Raw genomic sequence first — 16,696 nt, 5'->3', positions numbered from 1 at the left:
TCACCTCCCTGCCCACTCTCTGCTCTTCCCTCTTCCCCTCACCTCTGCACCGTGCTCATTTGTATATATTAGTACCCTATTTATTTTGTTAGAGGTGTATATCTCCATAATTCTATTTATCTTGATGATGTTGTCTTGCTTTGGTTTTGTTCTGTTTGGCTTTGCTCTCTGTTTCTCCTGTTTAGTCTGTGAGCACGTCATTGGGCAGGGATTATCTCTATCTGTTGCCGAATTGTACATTCCAAGTGCTTAGTACAGTGGTCTACACATAGTAAGCGCTCAAATACTATTGAATGAATGAATGAATGAATATAGTGCTCTGTACACAGTAAACACTCATTATCATTCACTGATAGATTGCCCAGGCCTGTCCCTCTTACCATTCCTAGTTTCCTAATTTAATTTTCCTTCGTAACTCCTATGTCCTCTTAAAAAGCCATCTCCACCAAAAAGCACTCTCTGACTTGTGCTGGCTCCAGCACCTCCAATGTCGTGGTGCAGATTTGCTATCCCCCACATTCTACATGATTCGAGGTGCAGTATTTGTTGAAGAGCATTTCTCAGCCATTGACAAGTGGATCCTGACCCGAAAGTGGTTCCCTCTAGCAGAATCGGCCCGGACCACGGATTGGGCCTGGGTGCATATAGTGTCCCCTAAACTTACGTCCCAACTTCCAGGGGGCCTATGCTCGAAGGATGTAGGGAGTAGAGTGCCCCAGCATTGCCGAGACACACAGCCTTTTCAGGGTGGGATTGTGGGGTTGTGACTTTTGCCCCTGTCTAAAGGAATAGAGATTGGCCACTGCTGAAAGTTCTGGCATTCTGGAGCAGAGAACTAGAGAACCAATGGGTGGGAAAATCTGCCCATTAATTCCTGCATACTAGTCAGGTTTTGAATGCAGGACAGGGAGTTGTCCAACCACAAAGAGCCACCAATCCATCCGCTTCTCTCCCAATGTCTGGTGGAAGCTGGCTGTATAATACCGAGTCAGAACCAGGACAGTCTCCTGTAATAAATGGGAGAACAGGTGTGAAGTGTATGACTCCTTTTCTAGTCCCTTGACCATTTAGGGTGTTCGGTGGCTTCCAAAATTGGGCTGCTTAGACTCCCAGGGTATCATCAAATGCTGCTAAAGGAATCTTCCATGGTAAATGCCAGAATGATCCCTGTCCAGATGTGAAGACTGAGAGGCGGAGACTCGATGTGGCCTTCAGGTGAACTATGACTGGGGAACTCTGGAGCTCTACAGCCCCCAGCTGGTCGCCAGCATCAGCTACACAAATTCACCAGCTGGAGGTTCCATGAAAGATGGCATAGTGAGGTCCAGGAAGATGGACTTAGTACAGTGTTTTGCACACAGTAAGTGCTCAATAAATATGATTTAAAGAATGAATGAATGTACTTGATTGGATGGATTTGGGTTTGACTCTGGTTCAAGAAGGGCGGCGCAAAATTAATTGACAGGCTTCTGGACTGGAATATCCTCCCTCCTCATATAATAATAATAATAATGTTGGTATTTGTTGAGCGCTTACTATGTGCAGAGCACTGTTCTAAGCGCTGGGGTAGACACAGGGGAATCAGGTTGTCCCACGTGGGGCTCACAGTCTTAATCCCCATTTTGCAGATGAGGTAACTGAGGCACAGAGAAGTTAAGTGACTTGCCCACAGTCACACAGCTGACAAGTGGCAGAGCTGGGATTCGAACTCATGACCTCTGACTCCAAAGCCCGGGCTCTTTCCACTGAGCCACGCTGCTTCCCAGAATATCTGACAGAAAATTACCCTCCCCATCTTCAAAGCCTCACTGAAGGCACGTCTTGTCCAAAATATCTTCCCTGACTAAGCCCTCCTTTCCTCTTCTTTCACTCCCTTCTCTGTCACCTTGACTTACCCCCGTTATTCATCCCCCCCTTCCAGCCCCACAGCATTTATGTATATATATGTAATTTATGTTCTTGTCTGTCCGTCTCCCCCGATTAGACTGTAAGCCCGTCAAACGGCAGGGACTGTCTCTATCTGTTGCCGACTTGTTCATTCCAAGCGCTTAGTACAGTGCTCTGCACATAGTAAGCGCTCAATAAATACTATTGAATGAATGAATGAATGAATAATGTCTGTCTCCCACTTTAGACTGTAAACTCATTGTGGGCAGGTAATATTGTACTCTCCCAAGCACTCAGTACAGTGCTCTGCACACAGTAAGTGTTCAATATATACAATTGACTGAGACTGTGAGCTCCATGAGATACAGGAATTTTGTACAACCTGATTAGCTTTACCCCAGGACTTAGAACAATGTTTGAAAAATAGTAAGTGCTTAACAAATAATAACAGTAATAATAATTGTATTTACTAGGTTTCCCTGGTGCTGATTCAGCTATGATCCCTGGGCCACAGGGGCTCACAGACTACAGCTTGGGGGCCCTCATAGTCACCTCTATCCATACTAACTAGTGGGAAGAGCCCAGACCTGGGAGACAGAAGACCTGGGTTCTAATCCAGGCTCTTCCACTTGTCTGTTGTGTGGCCTTGGGCAAGTCACTTAGCTATCAATCATTTGTATTTATTGAGGGCTTACTGTGTGTAGATCACTGTTCTATGCACATGGGAGAGTACAATAAGAGAGTTAGTAGATATGTTCCTGGCCTTCAAAGAACTTAAAGTCTAGAACTTACCATCTCTGTGCCTCTGCTTCCTCATCTGTAATTTGGGGAATCATCACCTGTTCTCCCTTCCCCTTAGGCTGTGATCCCCTGTGAGACAGGCCTGTGTTTGATCTGATTATTTTGCAGTCTATTACAGTGCTTGGCATATATAAGTGCTTAACACTACAATTATTATTATTGTTATTATTAATCATCATCATCAGTGAGTGAGAACACCATGCAAGTGTAGTCATCTTGGAGCTGGGATTGACCAATTTGTCCCTCATCTCAGGAACAAGGTTCAACTTTTGAAAAAATCCTTGTATTTATGATTCAATCTGAGCTAATCTCCCCCTGCATAGACCCACTGGAGCTGGGCACAGCCCTTAATCGAGTACAGCCTGGGAGTCAGAAAGATCTGGGTTCTTATCCTGGTTCTGCCACTTGTCTTCTGGGTGGCTTTGGGCAAGTCCCTTTACTTTTCGGTTCCTCAGTTACTTCATCTGTAAAATGGGGATTGATTGTGAGCCCTGTGGGGGATATGGCCCGTGTTCAACCCAACTATCTTGCATCTAGCCCAACACTTAAGTATAGTTCCTGCCACATATTAAGCACATAACAAAGACTACTTTTTAAAAAAGAAAAGAAATGGACCTTCTAATTTCTGAATTCATCATAAACTCATAGACAGAGGGTATGGTTTGGTATGGGCCCCCTGAGGAAGCTATATGGGCTGGTTTTCTCTTCCAGAAAAGCAGACTCAGCAGTATTGAAAGGAGCATGTTTTATTGATCAGCGCTATTGGCATCAATAGCCTGGCAAAGAAAACCATTTACAGCCCCAACTTGAGTAGGTGATCACTACAGCCCACCAGACAAAAACAGAACCGAGGAATGGGAGGAGAGGGAAGGAGATAGGGAGAAGAGAGGGAGAAGAGAAGAAAGAAGAGGGTAGCAGGGAGAAGGGCATTAAGAGAAGGCCTGATAAGAAGGGGGAGGTCTCTTTCTTAGTGCCGAGGTCTGGAACAGCTGCAGCAATGTGGGAATTAGAATATTGTCTTGGTAGAAGTGAGGCAGGGAGAGGCAAGAGATTTATCCAAGAGTGAGAAGCAGGATTGGAGGAAGACTTGGAGAAAGAAAGCAAGGGGAGCCCTGGCTCCCTCCAACCCCCTTTCTGGCCCTAACCCAGGAGGTGGGGGATCCACACCCCCCTTCTTGGAGGAGATGGAACCTGACTGATTCTCCATTCCTTTCCCTGGCACCGGCTTTGAGGAAGAGGCCTAAAATTGTGTGATTTTATCAGAGAAGTCTTCCTGCTTGGGATCTTGGAGTCTCTGTTGCCGGGAGCTTTTCCTTTTGCAAGAACAAAGACAGCTTATTTAAGTAGGCATGATGAGCGTCAGCTGTGACCACACCTGTGCCCTCTACCCTGACTGCCCATGGCTCAACAGGGCCTTATACTTTTTTTAATATTTGTTAAGCACCTACTATGTGCCAAGCACTGTACTAAGTGCTGGGGTAGATACATGGGACATTCTTAATCACAGTCTTAATCTCCATTTTACAGGTGAGGTAACTAAGACCCAGAGAAGTTAAAGTACATGCCTAGGTCATATAGCAGACGAGTGGTGGAGTCAGGATTAGACTAGTCAGGTCTTCTGACTCCCAAGGCCCATGCTCTTTCCATTAGGCCATGCTGTTTCTCATCTGCATCTCAGCAGGCCTCTGTGACTATTTGGGATTGTAGGGTGGGGGCTGTGGTTAGACTGAGAGTGTGTGGGTCTCTGCTTGTGGCTGGTGGCCATGAGGATACACATGCTGGTCCCTGCACTCCCCACATTGGCTGCTGGGGCTCTGCTGATTAATGACCCTGTTCTGGGGGGCAACTAGGAGATAGGACAGGGTGGGAGGTATGGCACTGGGGTCCCTGGCATGGGCTGAGGGTGGAAACCAGTCGCATGGGTTCTGCCCACTCAGAGTGTTATACAATGTTAGTAGTAGAAGTATTCTAGTAGTAGAAGTATTTATTAAGCCCATGTGTCGAGCACTGTATTAAAGACTGGGAATAATTCCCAGCCCTTAGTAGCAGCAGCAGAGAAGCAATGTGCCCTAATTGAAAGACCTGGACCAGGGAGTCAGAGGACCTGGGTTCCAATCCCTGCTCCATCACTTGTTAGCTGTGTGACCTTGAGCAAGTCACTTAACTTCTCTCTGCCTCAGTTCCGCCATCTGCAAAATGAAGATTCGATCTCTGGTCTCCCTCCTACTTGGACTGTGAGACCTGATTATCTTATGTGATTATCTGATTATGGGACGCAGCATGACTTAGTGCAAAGAGCACAGGCTAGGGAGTCAGAGATCATGGGTTCTAATCCCTACTCTGCCACTTGTCAGCTGTGTGACTTTGGGCAAGCCTCTCAATTTCTCTGTGCCTCAGTTACCTCATCTGTCAAATGGGGATTAAGACCGTGAGCCCCATGTAGGACAACCTGATTACCTTGTATCTAATCCAGGGCTTAGAACAGTGCTTGACACATAGTAAACACTTAACAGATACCATTATTATTATTATGTTGGACCTGATTATCTTGTATCTACCCCAGAGCTTAGTACAGTGCATGACACATAAGTGCTTAAATACCACAAGTAATAGTAATATCTAATATCCATGTGAGAATTAAATACAGACCTTGTCCCTGATCCTTGGGGGGACTCAAGATCTAAAAATTGGACTCTGGTGCTCAGGATTTAGTCTGCCAGGATCAGTTCAGATACACTGTGAGAAAAATCCTTTCCCAGACTCACTCAGTCATATAGGTTTTGGCCATGACTGGCATAGACAGCTCAGGGTTTTCTCCTGGGATGTCTGGGACTTGGGCCCAGGGAGCCCATGGCCAGCGCCCAGCCCAATCCAATGGAGATTCACCTCCTAGGCCCATCTCACGGGTTTCCTCTTCCATCAGGCTGGAAAACCTGGAGAGGGGAAACTTCTGCAGCTGCAGCAGTAGCTCCTAGGACCAGGTGGCCCAGGATGCCATCTGTAGCAACTCACAACCCTGAGGCAAAGAGCAGTGTGGTCTAGTGGAAAAAGCTCAGGCCTAGGAATTAGAGTTCTCTGCTGTGAGACCTTGGGCCAGTCTTTTCTCTTCACTGTTGCCTCCGGTTGCCTCTTCTGTAAAATAGGGATTAAATCCTCCCGCTTTAGACTGTGAGCCCCGTTTGGGACCAAGATTTTGTCCAACCTAATCACCCTGTACAGAACTTAGTACAATGTCTTGCAGATAGTAATCACTTAACAAGTCCTATTAATAAAAAAGAAAAGAAAAAGACCAAAAGTTGAGTGCACCTACATAGAAACTGAACAAATGGCATTCAGATCTGCAGTGGTTCTGAGTCTTTTTGGTGTTTTATTGTTTCATCTCTCCTTATATGCCTGTCACCAATCCCCTTTCCCCACTTTATTTTTAGATTGCAAGCCCTTTAAAGGTCAGGGACCTGATCAATCCAACAATCAATCGTATTTATTATGTGCTTACTGTATGCAGAGCACTGTAGTAAGCACTTGGGAAAGTACACTACAACAAAGTTGGTAAACACATTCCCTCCCCACAAGGAGCTTACAGTTAAAATGGGGAGACAGATATTAATATAAAGAAATACTGAGTACTCTTGTTAAATGCCACCAGTGTATTCTTTCCCATTGCTTAGTACAGTGTTTGGCACACAGCAAGCTCCTAATATTATTACTACTATAACCACTACCATTCCAAAGACACTGGAAGCTAGGTGGGGTCTGGTGTTCCCACCTTTAGAAGAGTCAGACTTCTATGGGGAATGCTGAGGGGGCTGAGCCTTGAGCTAACCCCACCCTAACGATCCAGGGGCAGCTGAGACCCTCCAACCTAGGGCCTTTTGGGTTCAATCCCAGACTGGGCAGCATTTCCGCCCCTCCTCCTAATTGCCCAAAGAGGTCCCCAGCACTCACCAGCCCTCCACATCCTGGATGGTGTCTGGCAGCGGTCGGTTTTGGGTCTCGGGGAGGAAGAGGACCGCTATTCCAGCAGTGATGGGGATGGCTCCGTAGAAAATTGTGGGGAGAAGTGAGAAGTGTCCCCCCATTATTCTCCAGAGAGGAGCCAGGATGCCTCCGATGCGCCTCGAAACGTGGTCCAGCCCGCTGCTCGTCTGCCTGCCAAGACAGACTGTGTGACCTGGAGGCTGCTTCATCTCAGCCTCCCCCAGGTCCAGGTCTCTGCTTTGTGGGGAAGAGGCTACCCTGCTGAGGGCAGGGCATGGTGGGGCCCACGGGACCCACCCTTCTTATTGATGTTGCTCAGCAGAAGCAACACAATAGTAGTAGCACAACAGTAGCAGCAGGAGCAAGTGCAGCATAGCAGCAGCAGCAGCACAGCAGTAGCAGCAGCACAGCAGTAGCAGTCCCAGATCAGCAGTAGCAGCAGGAATGAGCAACAGGGGAGCAGTAGCACAGCAGCAGCAACTCTGATGACAAGTGAATTTAGTCATTGTTCCTGGGTCCAGGATTGTAGTACCCGGGGCAAGGCCGGAGCCCTAGACAAAACCCCAGAAGGAGGAGAGGGAGCTTCCCCCTACTTATAATTTATTTTAGCATCTCTTTCTCTCTTTCCTGCTGGGCCATAGCTCCTTGAGGCCAGGGATAGTGTCTACTCCCTCTATTGTACTCTCCCTAAAGCTGAGTACGGTGCTCTGCCCTGAGTTAGCTCCCTAATAAATACTACCTATTGATTGGTGACTTTGCCCATGTGGAAAACCAGAATCTGAGGCCTGGAGGGGAGGTGCCCTTCCAGGCAGGTGGGCAATGCCCACAGAAGGGTCAGAACCAGCTGGACAGCCCAGAGTTCTCCTCCTAGGGCCACAACACCCTAAAGCCCTTCTGGACAGCAGGAGCATAATCGGTAATAATAATTGTGATAGTAAGTGCTTACTATGTGCCAAGTACTATGCTAAGCACTGGCATAGATACAATACAATCAGATTGGACGCAATCCCTGTCCCACATGGAGTTCACATTCTAACGGGGAGGGAGAATAGATATTTTATCCCCATTTCTCAGATCAGAGATCTAAGGTACAGAGACTTAAAGTGACTTGCCCAGGGTCACACAGCGGCCGTGATTAGGACCCAAGTGTCCCAACGCCCTTTCCCATGTTCCTTCCACCAGGCCAAGCTGCTTCTCTAGTCACCCTCAACTGCTCCACCACACCCTAACTTCAGGCTGTTCCTCTTGCCACCCTGGGCTCTGCCCAGCCCTGATCCCAGCCCTACAACACTTATGTCCCTATCTTTCATTTATTTAATAATATTAATGTCTGTCTTCCCCTCCAGTCTGTAAGCTTGTTGTGGGCAGGGAATGTGTCTGTTATATTGTTATATTGTACTCTCCCAAGTGCTTATTCATTCATTCATATTTATTGAGCACTTACAATGTGCAGAGGACTGTACTAAGTGCTTGGGAGATATAATAATAAACCAACACATTCCCAGCCCACAATGAGCTTACAGTCTTAGTACAGTGCTCTGCACACAGTAAGCACTCAAAAAAATGCTTGACTGACTGACTGATTGGAAACCTCCAGTTTCTGGAGAGAATCAAGGGCCTCAACCCTTTCAGCCTCTGCTGCTGCTGCTGCTGCCTGAAGGAACGACAGCCCCTGAGTGGGTCTCCGAGCCACCTGTAGCCACAGTCACCACCAGAGAATCTGGGGGAAGCACAATGCCCTGGCTCTCTCTCCCCGCAACCCTCTCAGCACTCCCTCTGATCTCCGGGCCTTCTATCCTACCCCTACCTCAGCACGGTGGGGTACAGTTCGCCCACACACAGGGTGATGCAGCTGACTGCCGTTCCCAGACACCCAATTCCAATTACGGCAAATCCCACACGCAGGCCCGGCTGGTCTGGAAAGGAATAATAATAATAGTAATGTGGGTATTTGTTAAGCTCTTACTACTGCAGAGCTCTGTTCTAAGTGCTGGGGTAGATACAGGGGAATGAGGTTGTCCCACGTGATGAAGACTGTGAGCCTTCAACCCCATTTTACAGATGAGGGAACTGAGGACCAGAGAAGTGAAGTGACTTGCCCACAGTCACACAGCTGACAAGTGGCAGAGTTGGGATTCGAACCCATGACCTCCAACTCCCAAGCCCAGGCTTTTTCCACTGAGCCACACTACTTCTCTACAAGGAAGAGCGAGAAGGGGGACATACTTTAGTCCTGAGCAGGTGAGTCCTCTCTGAGGAAGACAAGGCAGTTCAACCTGAGCAGTGTGGAAGGAGCAGCAAGATAAAAGATACCAGAGCAACCAGAGGAACACGGCCCGGGGCAGAAATCAATGCTTCCTCAGGCATCACAGGGCCATCACTCAGGGCTTGGAGAGGACACCTCACTCCCCAAGGAAGGGAACAGCCACTAGGGGCAATCTGTTTGGGAGAAGAGGATCTGGGGGACCCCCACCATTGCATATCCCCACTTCCTGATCCCCACTTTGTGACTCCACCCCTCTGACTTCCCCCATCTCCTTTGGACTCCTAGACTGATAGCCTCCAAGGCATCACCAAGGGTTATCCTCCTCTCTGGCAGCAACAGCACAAATATGGCCCGCCTCCTTCTGCCCACTCCTTCAGCTCAAAAGCCAAGGCCAGGGCCCATCCGCCTGTTTCCCACAGCTTGCCCTGGGCCCACCTGCAGGCACAAAGATGTTGGCCAGGAGGAAAAGCCCAGACAGGACCATGAACACTGAAAGGGTCGTGCGGCAGCTGAGGTGGTTCAAGAAGATGTAAGCCATGAGCTTGGCCAGGAAGTCAACTGAGCCGAACAGTGTCTGGGTCAGGAACAGGTTGCCACCGAGGTCCTGCAGGTCCAGGGACTGGCCATAGAAGGAAAACGTGACTGCAAACCTGTGGAGGAGAGCTGGGAGGTCACCGGCCCTGCCCTCTAGGCCTCTAGGCCAGGAGGAGGCCAGCTGGGACCAGGTTGACTAGCAAATCTTTCCTCCTGGCCACGGGGGGCATCTCACCTAAGGGAGTCTTAGCTAGTCAGTCCAGCACCTGTGTGGCAAGTGACCCAGCTAAATAAAGAGTGGCCACAGGTCCGATCGCATTAACCTCGGAATTCCAGGAAATCCCCCAATGATAAAGCATTTCTGCAGCCCCTCAGCAGGAGGGACCGGGCAGCAAATCTATCAGCTCTGTTGGGAGAAGGTATTCCCCCGTATGGGGCTTGCCGGACTGTTGAAGGATCTGGTCCTGGAGCAAGAAAAGGCCATTGGCTGGTCTTGCCAGGTCCACTTTCTCACTCCTCATTCTCGGCTCTTCAGCCCCCGATCACTGGCTCTCGTCCTTCCTCTCTCCTGGAACTTCCTCCTATTTCAAATCTGCCAAACACAGTCCCTGGTTTCTACCCCCAAAGTGTTAAGTTGCATAAAGCCCTGAGACAGGAGACCTGAAAATCCAACAGCGTTGAGCAGTGCAAGCACCAGAGCGACTAGAGTGTTTCTCTAATGGCAATGGTTTCTTCGGTTCGTTTCTGGGGAGCTCATGCTCCCATTCCATCTGGGAATACTCCCCCACAGGAACAAACCTCTTGGGCCAGGCCTGCTGCACAGACTCATGGCAGAAAGCCATGGCATCCTGGGGGGAAACCAGCCTGGGGAGGAGATTCCTGCTTCCTCCCCATCCAAACTTGGCACCGGCGACCTACTGGACTGGTGCCGAAACCCTCCCTGGGATAGCAGAAAGCCAGAAGACAGGGGCTGCCCCTGATGGACAACAACCTATTTCCCTTGGGGGACTGGTCCTGCTCTCCACCTGAACAGAGGCTGCAGGAACAAACACTAAGGACCCAGGCCTCCCCGAGGGACAGAATGAGGGAAACATACGATGCCAAGGTGATGCAGCAGGAGATCCGGCGCAGGGCGGGCAGGCGGAACAAGTCGATCACCGTATAGTGGGATTTCGCTGCTGTCAGCTCATCCTGCGAGAGGGACCTCAGCATCTTTAGGGAGAGAAGCAGACCCACCAGGAGGCCTCACCATCATCACCACTTGGTGGGCAGAGCCCTTGTTCACCAGGAGATAGGTATGGCTATGTTTACTGTCTCCCCCTTAGGAGAGTAAAGCTCTTCATGGGCAGGGAATGTGGCGAGTGGGTATTCTGTACTTCCCAAGTGTCTAGTACAGCTCCAAGTGGGTGTTTAATTAGTGCTACTGTGGCTGGATGCCCCCTTACAGCTGGGGCTCCTTGAGTCTGCTCTCACCCCGAGGTCCAGCTTTTCCCAGCCCCGTGAACCTTAGGGAGGCTGTGGGGGTTTCATTCAGTTGTATTTATTGAGCACTTTCTGTGTGCAGAGCACTGTACTAAGCTCTTGGGAGAGTACACTATAACAGTAAACTGACACATTCCCTGCCCATAACGAGCTTCAGTCTAGAGGATTTTTTTGTAACTAAGGACTGTTACCTGGGGCAATGGAGAGACTGGGGACTCCTAACTCCAAAAGCCATTCTTTCACTTGGCTCCTGGACTTCACTGCTTCTGTTATCACAGTCCTAACCCCACCAAGACTGTAAGTGTGAGGCCCAAGTGGCACAGGAACTGCTTTAGATCTGCTGTGCTTTAGATTTTGAAACGAACCCCCCTCCCACTCCCTGGCCCCGGCCACCCCAGGGAGGGGTCCCTGTCTAATTTTTTGAAAATGGAATTTGTTAAACACTTTTTATATACCAGACATACTATGCACTGAGGTAGAAATAGGTTAATTGTTCAGTCGTTGTCCCGCGTGGGCCTCCCTGTCTTAATACCCATTTTACAGATGACATATGAGGCATGTAGAAGTGTAGTGACTTGTCCAAGGTCACAGCACAAAAATGACAGGAATGGGATTAGAACCTAGATCCTCTGACTTCTAATAACTTCGCTGTGAGCAGGCAATATGTCTGTTTGTAGTTATACTGTAGTCTCTAAAGCACTTAGTACAGTGCTTTGCACACAGTAAACACTCAATAAATACAACTGAAAGAATCAATGAATGAAGTCAGTGCTCTTCCCACCTGTAACTCTCCCGGCACTTAGTAATGTGCTCTGCACACAGTGAATACTTAACAAATGCTATTTATCAATCTATGGCATTTTTTGAGCACTTACTATGTGCAGGACACTGTTCTAAGCACTTCAGAGAGTACAATACAACAGAGTTGGTAAACACCTTCCCTGCCCATAACAGGACTGCAGACTTGAGGAGGAGCTTACAGTTACTACTATTACTAGTACTGCACTCTGCTAAGGCAAGGGACTGAGGCAAAGTAATCAAGAGCGCTGGGGCATGTCATGGCTGGAAACCATGTCCTACTTTAGCCACAGTCCTCTGCTTAGCCACTAAACATGAGCTTGCTTAGCCACTAAATCCACCATTGGGGTGGCCAGAGGGAGCAATTGATCAATCAATCATATTTATACAGTGCTTACTCTGTGCAGAGCTCTGTACTAAGCACTTGGAAGAGTCCAATCCAATAGAAGTAGCAGACACATTCCCTGCCCATAAGGAGCTAACATAAAAATAATGGTATTTATTAAGCATTTATGGTGTGCAGAACTCTATACTAAGCACTTGGGAGAGTCCAGTGCAACAGAATTAGCACACACTTTTGCTGCCCATAATAAGCTTATGTGATTATAATCATTCAGTGGTATGTACTGAGTACTTACTGTGTGCAAAACCCTATACTAACTGCTAGGGAGAGTCCTTTCCATCAGAATGACAATACACATTCGCTGCCCATATTGAGCTTACGTGATTATAATCATTCAGTGGTGTGTATTGAGCACTTACTATGTGCAGAGTGCTGTACTAAGCTCCTGGGAGAGTCCAATGCAACAGAATTAGCAGACATGTTCCTTGTGCATAACGAGCTTCCAGTGTAGAGGACAAGCAGTGGTCTAGTCAGCTTTGCTTCTTCCTTCTTACCTCTATTGTCAGGCAGCCCTTCGCGACTGCTTTCCTGTTTATCCGGGCAACTTTCCGGAGCTCCTTCAGTGCTTGGCCTGGCCTCCCTGCCATGCTGAGCCATCGAGCGGACTCTGCATACCCCCTGGGTAAACAGGGAGAACGACAGGGCACAAGAGCGCACTGGGCCTGAGAAGGGAATCCCTCTGATGGCATCAGAACTCTTTCATGAATTTCAGCTTAGAGAAAGAGGCTATGGGTGACACAGTCAGTCAATCATATTTACTGAGTGGTTACTGTGGGCAGAGCACTGTACTAAGTGCTTTTGGAAGAGAACACTATAACAGACCCATTCCCTGCCCATAATGAACTTTAAGTCTAAAGGCATCTTCAGTCACTCCAGACCTGCTACCTGGTCTCACCTGCAGAAATTCTCCACCTCATCAAACCCAACCCCACCTTCCCATATGCTGATTTTCAGTTTCTTTGGGTGTGCTGTGAGCCTGCAAGGGCAGAGAGAGCAGAGTCTTCCCTCTGCTCCAAGAGTTTGCACTCTCTCCTTGGGCCTAGAGGCCGTCGGGCTCCCAAGGGGTGCTCGGTCAGGAGGCTTGCTTTGTTGGACCACTCATTCTCTCCCTAGATGTTCACCCTGGCCTGGATGCCAACTGCAATGACTCTGACTCCCATCCCCTTTCCTTTCCCCAGGACACAATGCTCCAATGGAAAGAAAACTAACTAGGTACCAGGAATACAAGAAGATGGCAAAGAAGGGCACAGACACAGCCACCTGGAGGCTGCGCCAGTCTCTGATGGCATATGCGAACCCAGCCAACACCAAGTGGCCCACGCTGTAGCAGGCTACAAACATCATCATGAAGAAGGCCCGGGATACAGTTGGAGTCCATTCCAGAACTGAAAGGAAACCACAAGAGGGAAGTTAGCTCTGCGCTTTGAGATCTGCGAGGAGTGTAATGTGGACATTCCCGCCCTGATTGATTTCTGGAAACTGGATGTATTTTGAATCCCCTCCTTTCTCAAGCAGTGACGCCTTCTTTCCCCCAAAGCTTCCATCTTCACTGTCAGAGACTCATTGTTTTCCACGAGAACCCTCCTGATTTAACAGAATTGCAACACATTCCCTCTCCGCTAACACAGCCAACCCCCTTACCCCCAGGTTTTCCCCAAATTCCTCAACAACTAAGATTCAGCCTCTCCTGTCCACTCCTTCCTCTCCCCAGCCATCTCCCCCATAAGATCAAGTTGGGGTAAGCTGCATAATAATAATAATAATAATAATAATAATAATGTTGGTATTTGTTAAGCGCTTACTATGTGCCGAGCACTGTTCTAAGCGCTGGGGTAGACACAAGGGAATCAGGTTGTCCCACGTGGGGCTCACAGTCTTAATCCCTATTTTACAGATGAGGTAACTGAGGCACCGAGAAGTTAAGTAACTTGCCCAAAGTCACACAGTTGACAAGTGGCTGAGCCGGGATTCGAACCCATGACCTCTGACTCCAAAGCCTGTGCTCTTTCCACTGAGCCACGCTGCATCATCAAGAGGAGAAGGAACCACTTGAAACCTCCCTTGTCTGTTAAACAGCAATGATCTTTCTGGAAGGAGGGATCCTGGGCAGTCTAGAATGCAATCATTTCCCCATTCCATTCCAATGAAACCTGGTTCTGACACTGCTTAGTACCTCAGAACTGTGAAACAAAAGCTTTTCCTACTTCTTTCTTTTCTTTTTCTCCTCCTTTCTTCATTCCATCCTTTCCTCCTTTCTTTCTCTCTAGTTCTTCCTTCCTTTTGCTTTAGAGAAGCAGCGTGGCTCAGTGGAAAGAGCATGGGCTTTGGAGTCAGAGTTCATGGGTTCGAATCCCGGCTCGGCCACTTGTCAGCTGTGTGACTTTGGGCAAGTCACTTAACTTCTCTGTGCCTCAGTTCCCTCATCTGTAAAATGGGGATTAAGACTGTGAGCCCCACGTGGGACAACCTGATTCCCCTGTGTCTACCCCAGCGCTTAGAACAGTGCTCGGCACATAGTAAGCGCTTAACAAATACCAACATCATCATTTTGCTCTCTCTCCTTTCCTCTTTCTCTCCCTCCCTCCTTTCCTTCCTTTCTCCAAAACCTGATTCCAGTAGTGTTGGAGTATTTCCAAAGGCAGCATCTCTCTCTGTATGATTGAGTTGGGGCAAGGGGATGTGGGATTACATGACTCAGGAGGGCAGGTTCCTGGCTGTTACCACTCCCCACAGCTGGACAGACACTCACCAGATGCTAGCTAGCATAGTGTGTGCTGGGGGAGGGCACAGTGTATACAAACAGCCACCTACTCTCACCCCAGTACTGAGATGCCCAGGGAATTTTCATAGCTAGCCTCTCCCAAATACAAAAGAGAAAATGAAGACAAAAATATTTAGTAGGAGAAACCAGGTAGCTCTTCAGCCAGAGACTTACTGAGAGACCCCGTGTTGATCATGATCCCAGCCAAGGCAAAGGCCGACAGGAAGCGGAGCAGGCGGTAAATAGTTAATGTGGGTGAGAAAGCAACGCCGGTACTGGCCATCCCCAGCTGTAGATAGGCCCAGATCAGCACAGACTTTCGTCCGAACCTAAGCCACAGAAAAGCAAGTCGAGGCCACAGAGGGGAGCAGAGACCCACTCCCTGCCCCCGGAGCTGAGATTCAGGGCTTGGGGAATCACCGCTGAGTTTTCCGGGGAAAGGATGAGAGCCTGTAGAGAGACAGCCACCGACTGAAGGCACTCACCGATCTGAGATATGGCCATATATGATGCTGCCCAGCAGAATCCCTGCCATGTAAATTGATTGAGACATTGCCTTCTGAGGCAGCAGTTCGCATACCAGGTCCCACTGGAACAGAAAGAATTCAGAAGTTTAGGGTTTAGACAGAACAGAAATTCTGGGCTGGAAAAGTGGGCCGGTAAGGCCGGTTATTGCCCTGGATTCACAGCTCTATTCAGGAGGTGCGGTCCCCTCGGGAGGGCTGGGGAGTCCAGATCTTCTTACCTCAGTCACAAAGGTGGAGGTAAACACGCTCCGGTCATACACCCAGCCGTCCTCGCAGGGCTCAGTGGCTGGCTCGTGGGGCTGTGGGCCTGTCCCGTTCTCGGTTAAGAGTGGCCACTGGGTTTGGGAGAACCGGTGGCATTTCTCAAGCTTCTGGTTCTGGTCCAGGGGAATAGAGACTCTCAGCAGGGCTTCTGTGCTCAGATTCCCCAGGACTCCCGAGGAACCAGTGTGATTATCCAGGAGAGGGATTCGACAGCGGTGGGCAGGGATGGCTCCAGAGAAATTCTCCAGCAGGAGCTGCGGGGTGGTGAAACAGATGGGAATGGCGAGGAAAACCAACTGGATAACCTGGAATTTTCCCACACCTCCAACCTGATCCAGCAGATCATCAAAACCCATGGTGCCTGCCCAGAGCTGTGGGCTCTGCCAGCCGGAAGCACTGCTGGAAAGATCACGGCTCTAAATTGGCTCAAGAGAATTGAGACAAGCAACACATCCTGGTCCTAAGGCCCAGCGGGGCTAAATTGGAGACTCAGTCTTATGCTGCCTTTTCCTTCCAAACCGGAGGAAAGTGAGTAGAGGGAGGGAGAATGTCGGCCCCAGGGCCTTGGTCACTGCTTTCCTCTGTTGTTTTCAGGGTGAACTTTTCAGTTACTCACATTCTCCCGGAGAAGAGCCAGACTCAGAAATTCCTATGCTGGGTGTGGGCCCTAGTCTTCTGCCCATGACCAGTCTCAGAAGAACAGAGAGTGAGACAAGGCTAAATTGCTTTCTCAATCAGCTTTTAACAGAGCCCACACTTACGTTTTGGAGGGGGCCGGTCAGAATAAAGTTCAGCCACTTTATTACATTGGTTAAAGCTTAATCTCTTCTGGAGAAGAATTGAATCTGAGTGTTTGGGTTTGAGAGTGGGAAGAATGCCACTGACCATTGGCTCATCCTTCTATGGAGCATTGGATTTTAGCTCTCTGAGTCCACAAATATTTGACTTTCTTGGAAGTGCTGTTTCCAAAGCCCTTCCTTAACCACCTCTTGCCT

At 48.9% G+C, this 16,696-nt stretch overlaps 1 protein-coding gene across 5 annotated transcripts; it reads right to left on the bottom strand.

Annotated features, from left to right (window-relative positions):
* Window positions 1–286: 286 nt before the first annotated feature.
* Window positions 287–16,427, bottom strand: LOC100075618 (solute carrier family 22 member 12-like). 5 transcript variants are annotated; one of them, XM_029063781.1, is made up of 10 exons: window positions 15,656–16,427; window positions 15,396–15,499; window positions 15,085–15,239; window positions 13,366–13,534; window positions 12,644–12,767; window positions 10,563–10,678; window positions 9,368–9,582; window positions 8,474–8,582; window positions 6,634–6,837; window positions 919–1,007 (listed from the first exon to the last, which is right to left on the bottom strand). In XM_029063781.1, the coding sequence occupies exons 1-10, from the start codon at window positions 16,055–16,057 to the stop codon at window positions 989–991; spliced, it is 1,617 nt and encodes a 538-aa protein (XP_028919614.1). In that variant the 5' UTR covers window positions 16,058–16,427; the 3' UTR covers window positions 919–988. The 5 variants fall into 5 exon arrangements, with proteins under 5 accessions (XP_028919615.1, XP_028919614.1, XP_007667830.1 ...); XM_007669640.3 differs by lacking the exon at window positions 919–1,007 and adding an exon at window positions 3,417–4,001 and having other exon boundaries at window positions 15,656–16,425; XM_029063782.1 differs by lacking the exon at window positions 9,368–9,582 and having other exon boundaries at window positions 287–1,007.
* Window positions 16,428–16,696: the final 269 nt, after the last annotated feature.

The sequence above is a fragment of the Ornithorhynchus anatinus genome, chromosome 4, assembly GCF_004115215.2.
Source record: "Ornithorhynchus anatinus isolate Pmale09 chromosome 4, mOrnAna1.pri.v4, whole genome shotgun sequence".
NCBI classification, from domain to species: Eukaryota; Metazoa; Chordata; class Mammalia; order Monotremata; family Ornithorhynchidae; genus Ornithorhynchus; species Ornithorhynchus anatinus.
The sequence above is the reverse complement of the archived record's forward strand: the minus strand, read 5'-3'. Positions and strand labels throughout refer to the sequence as shown.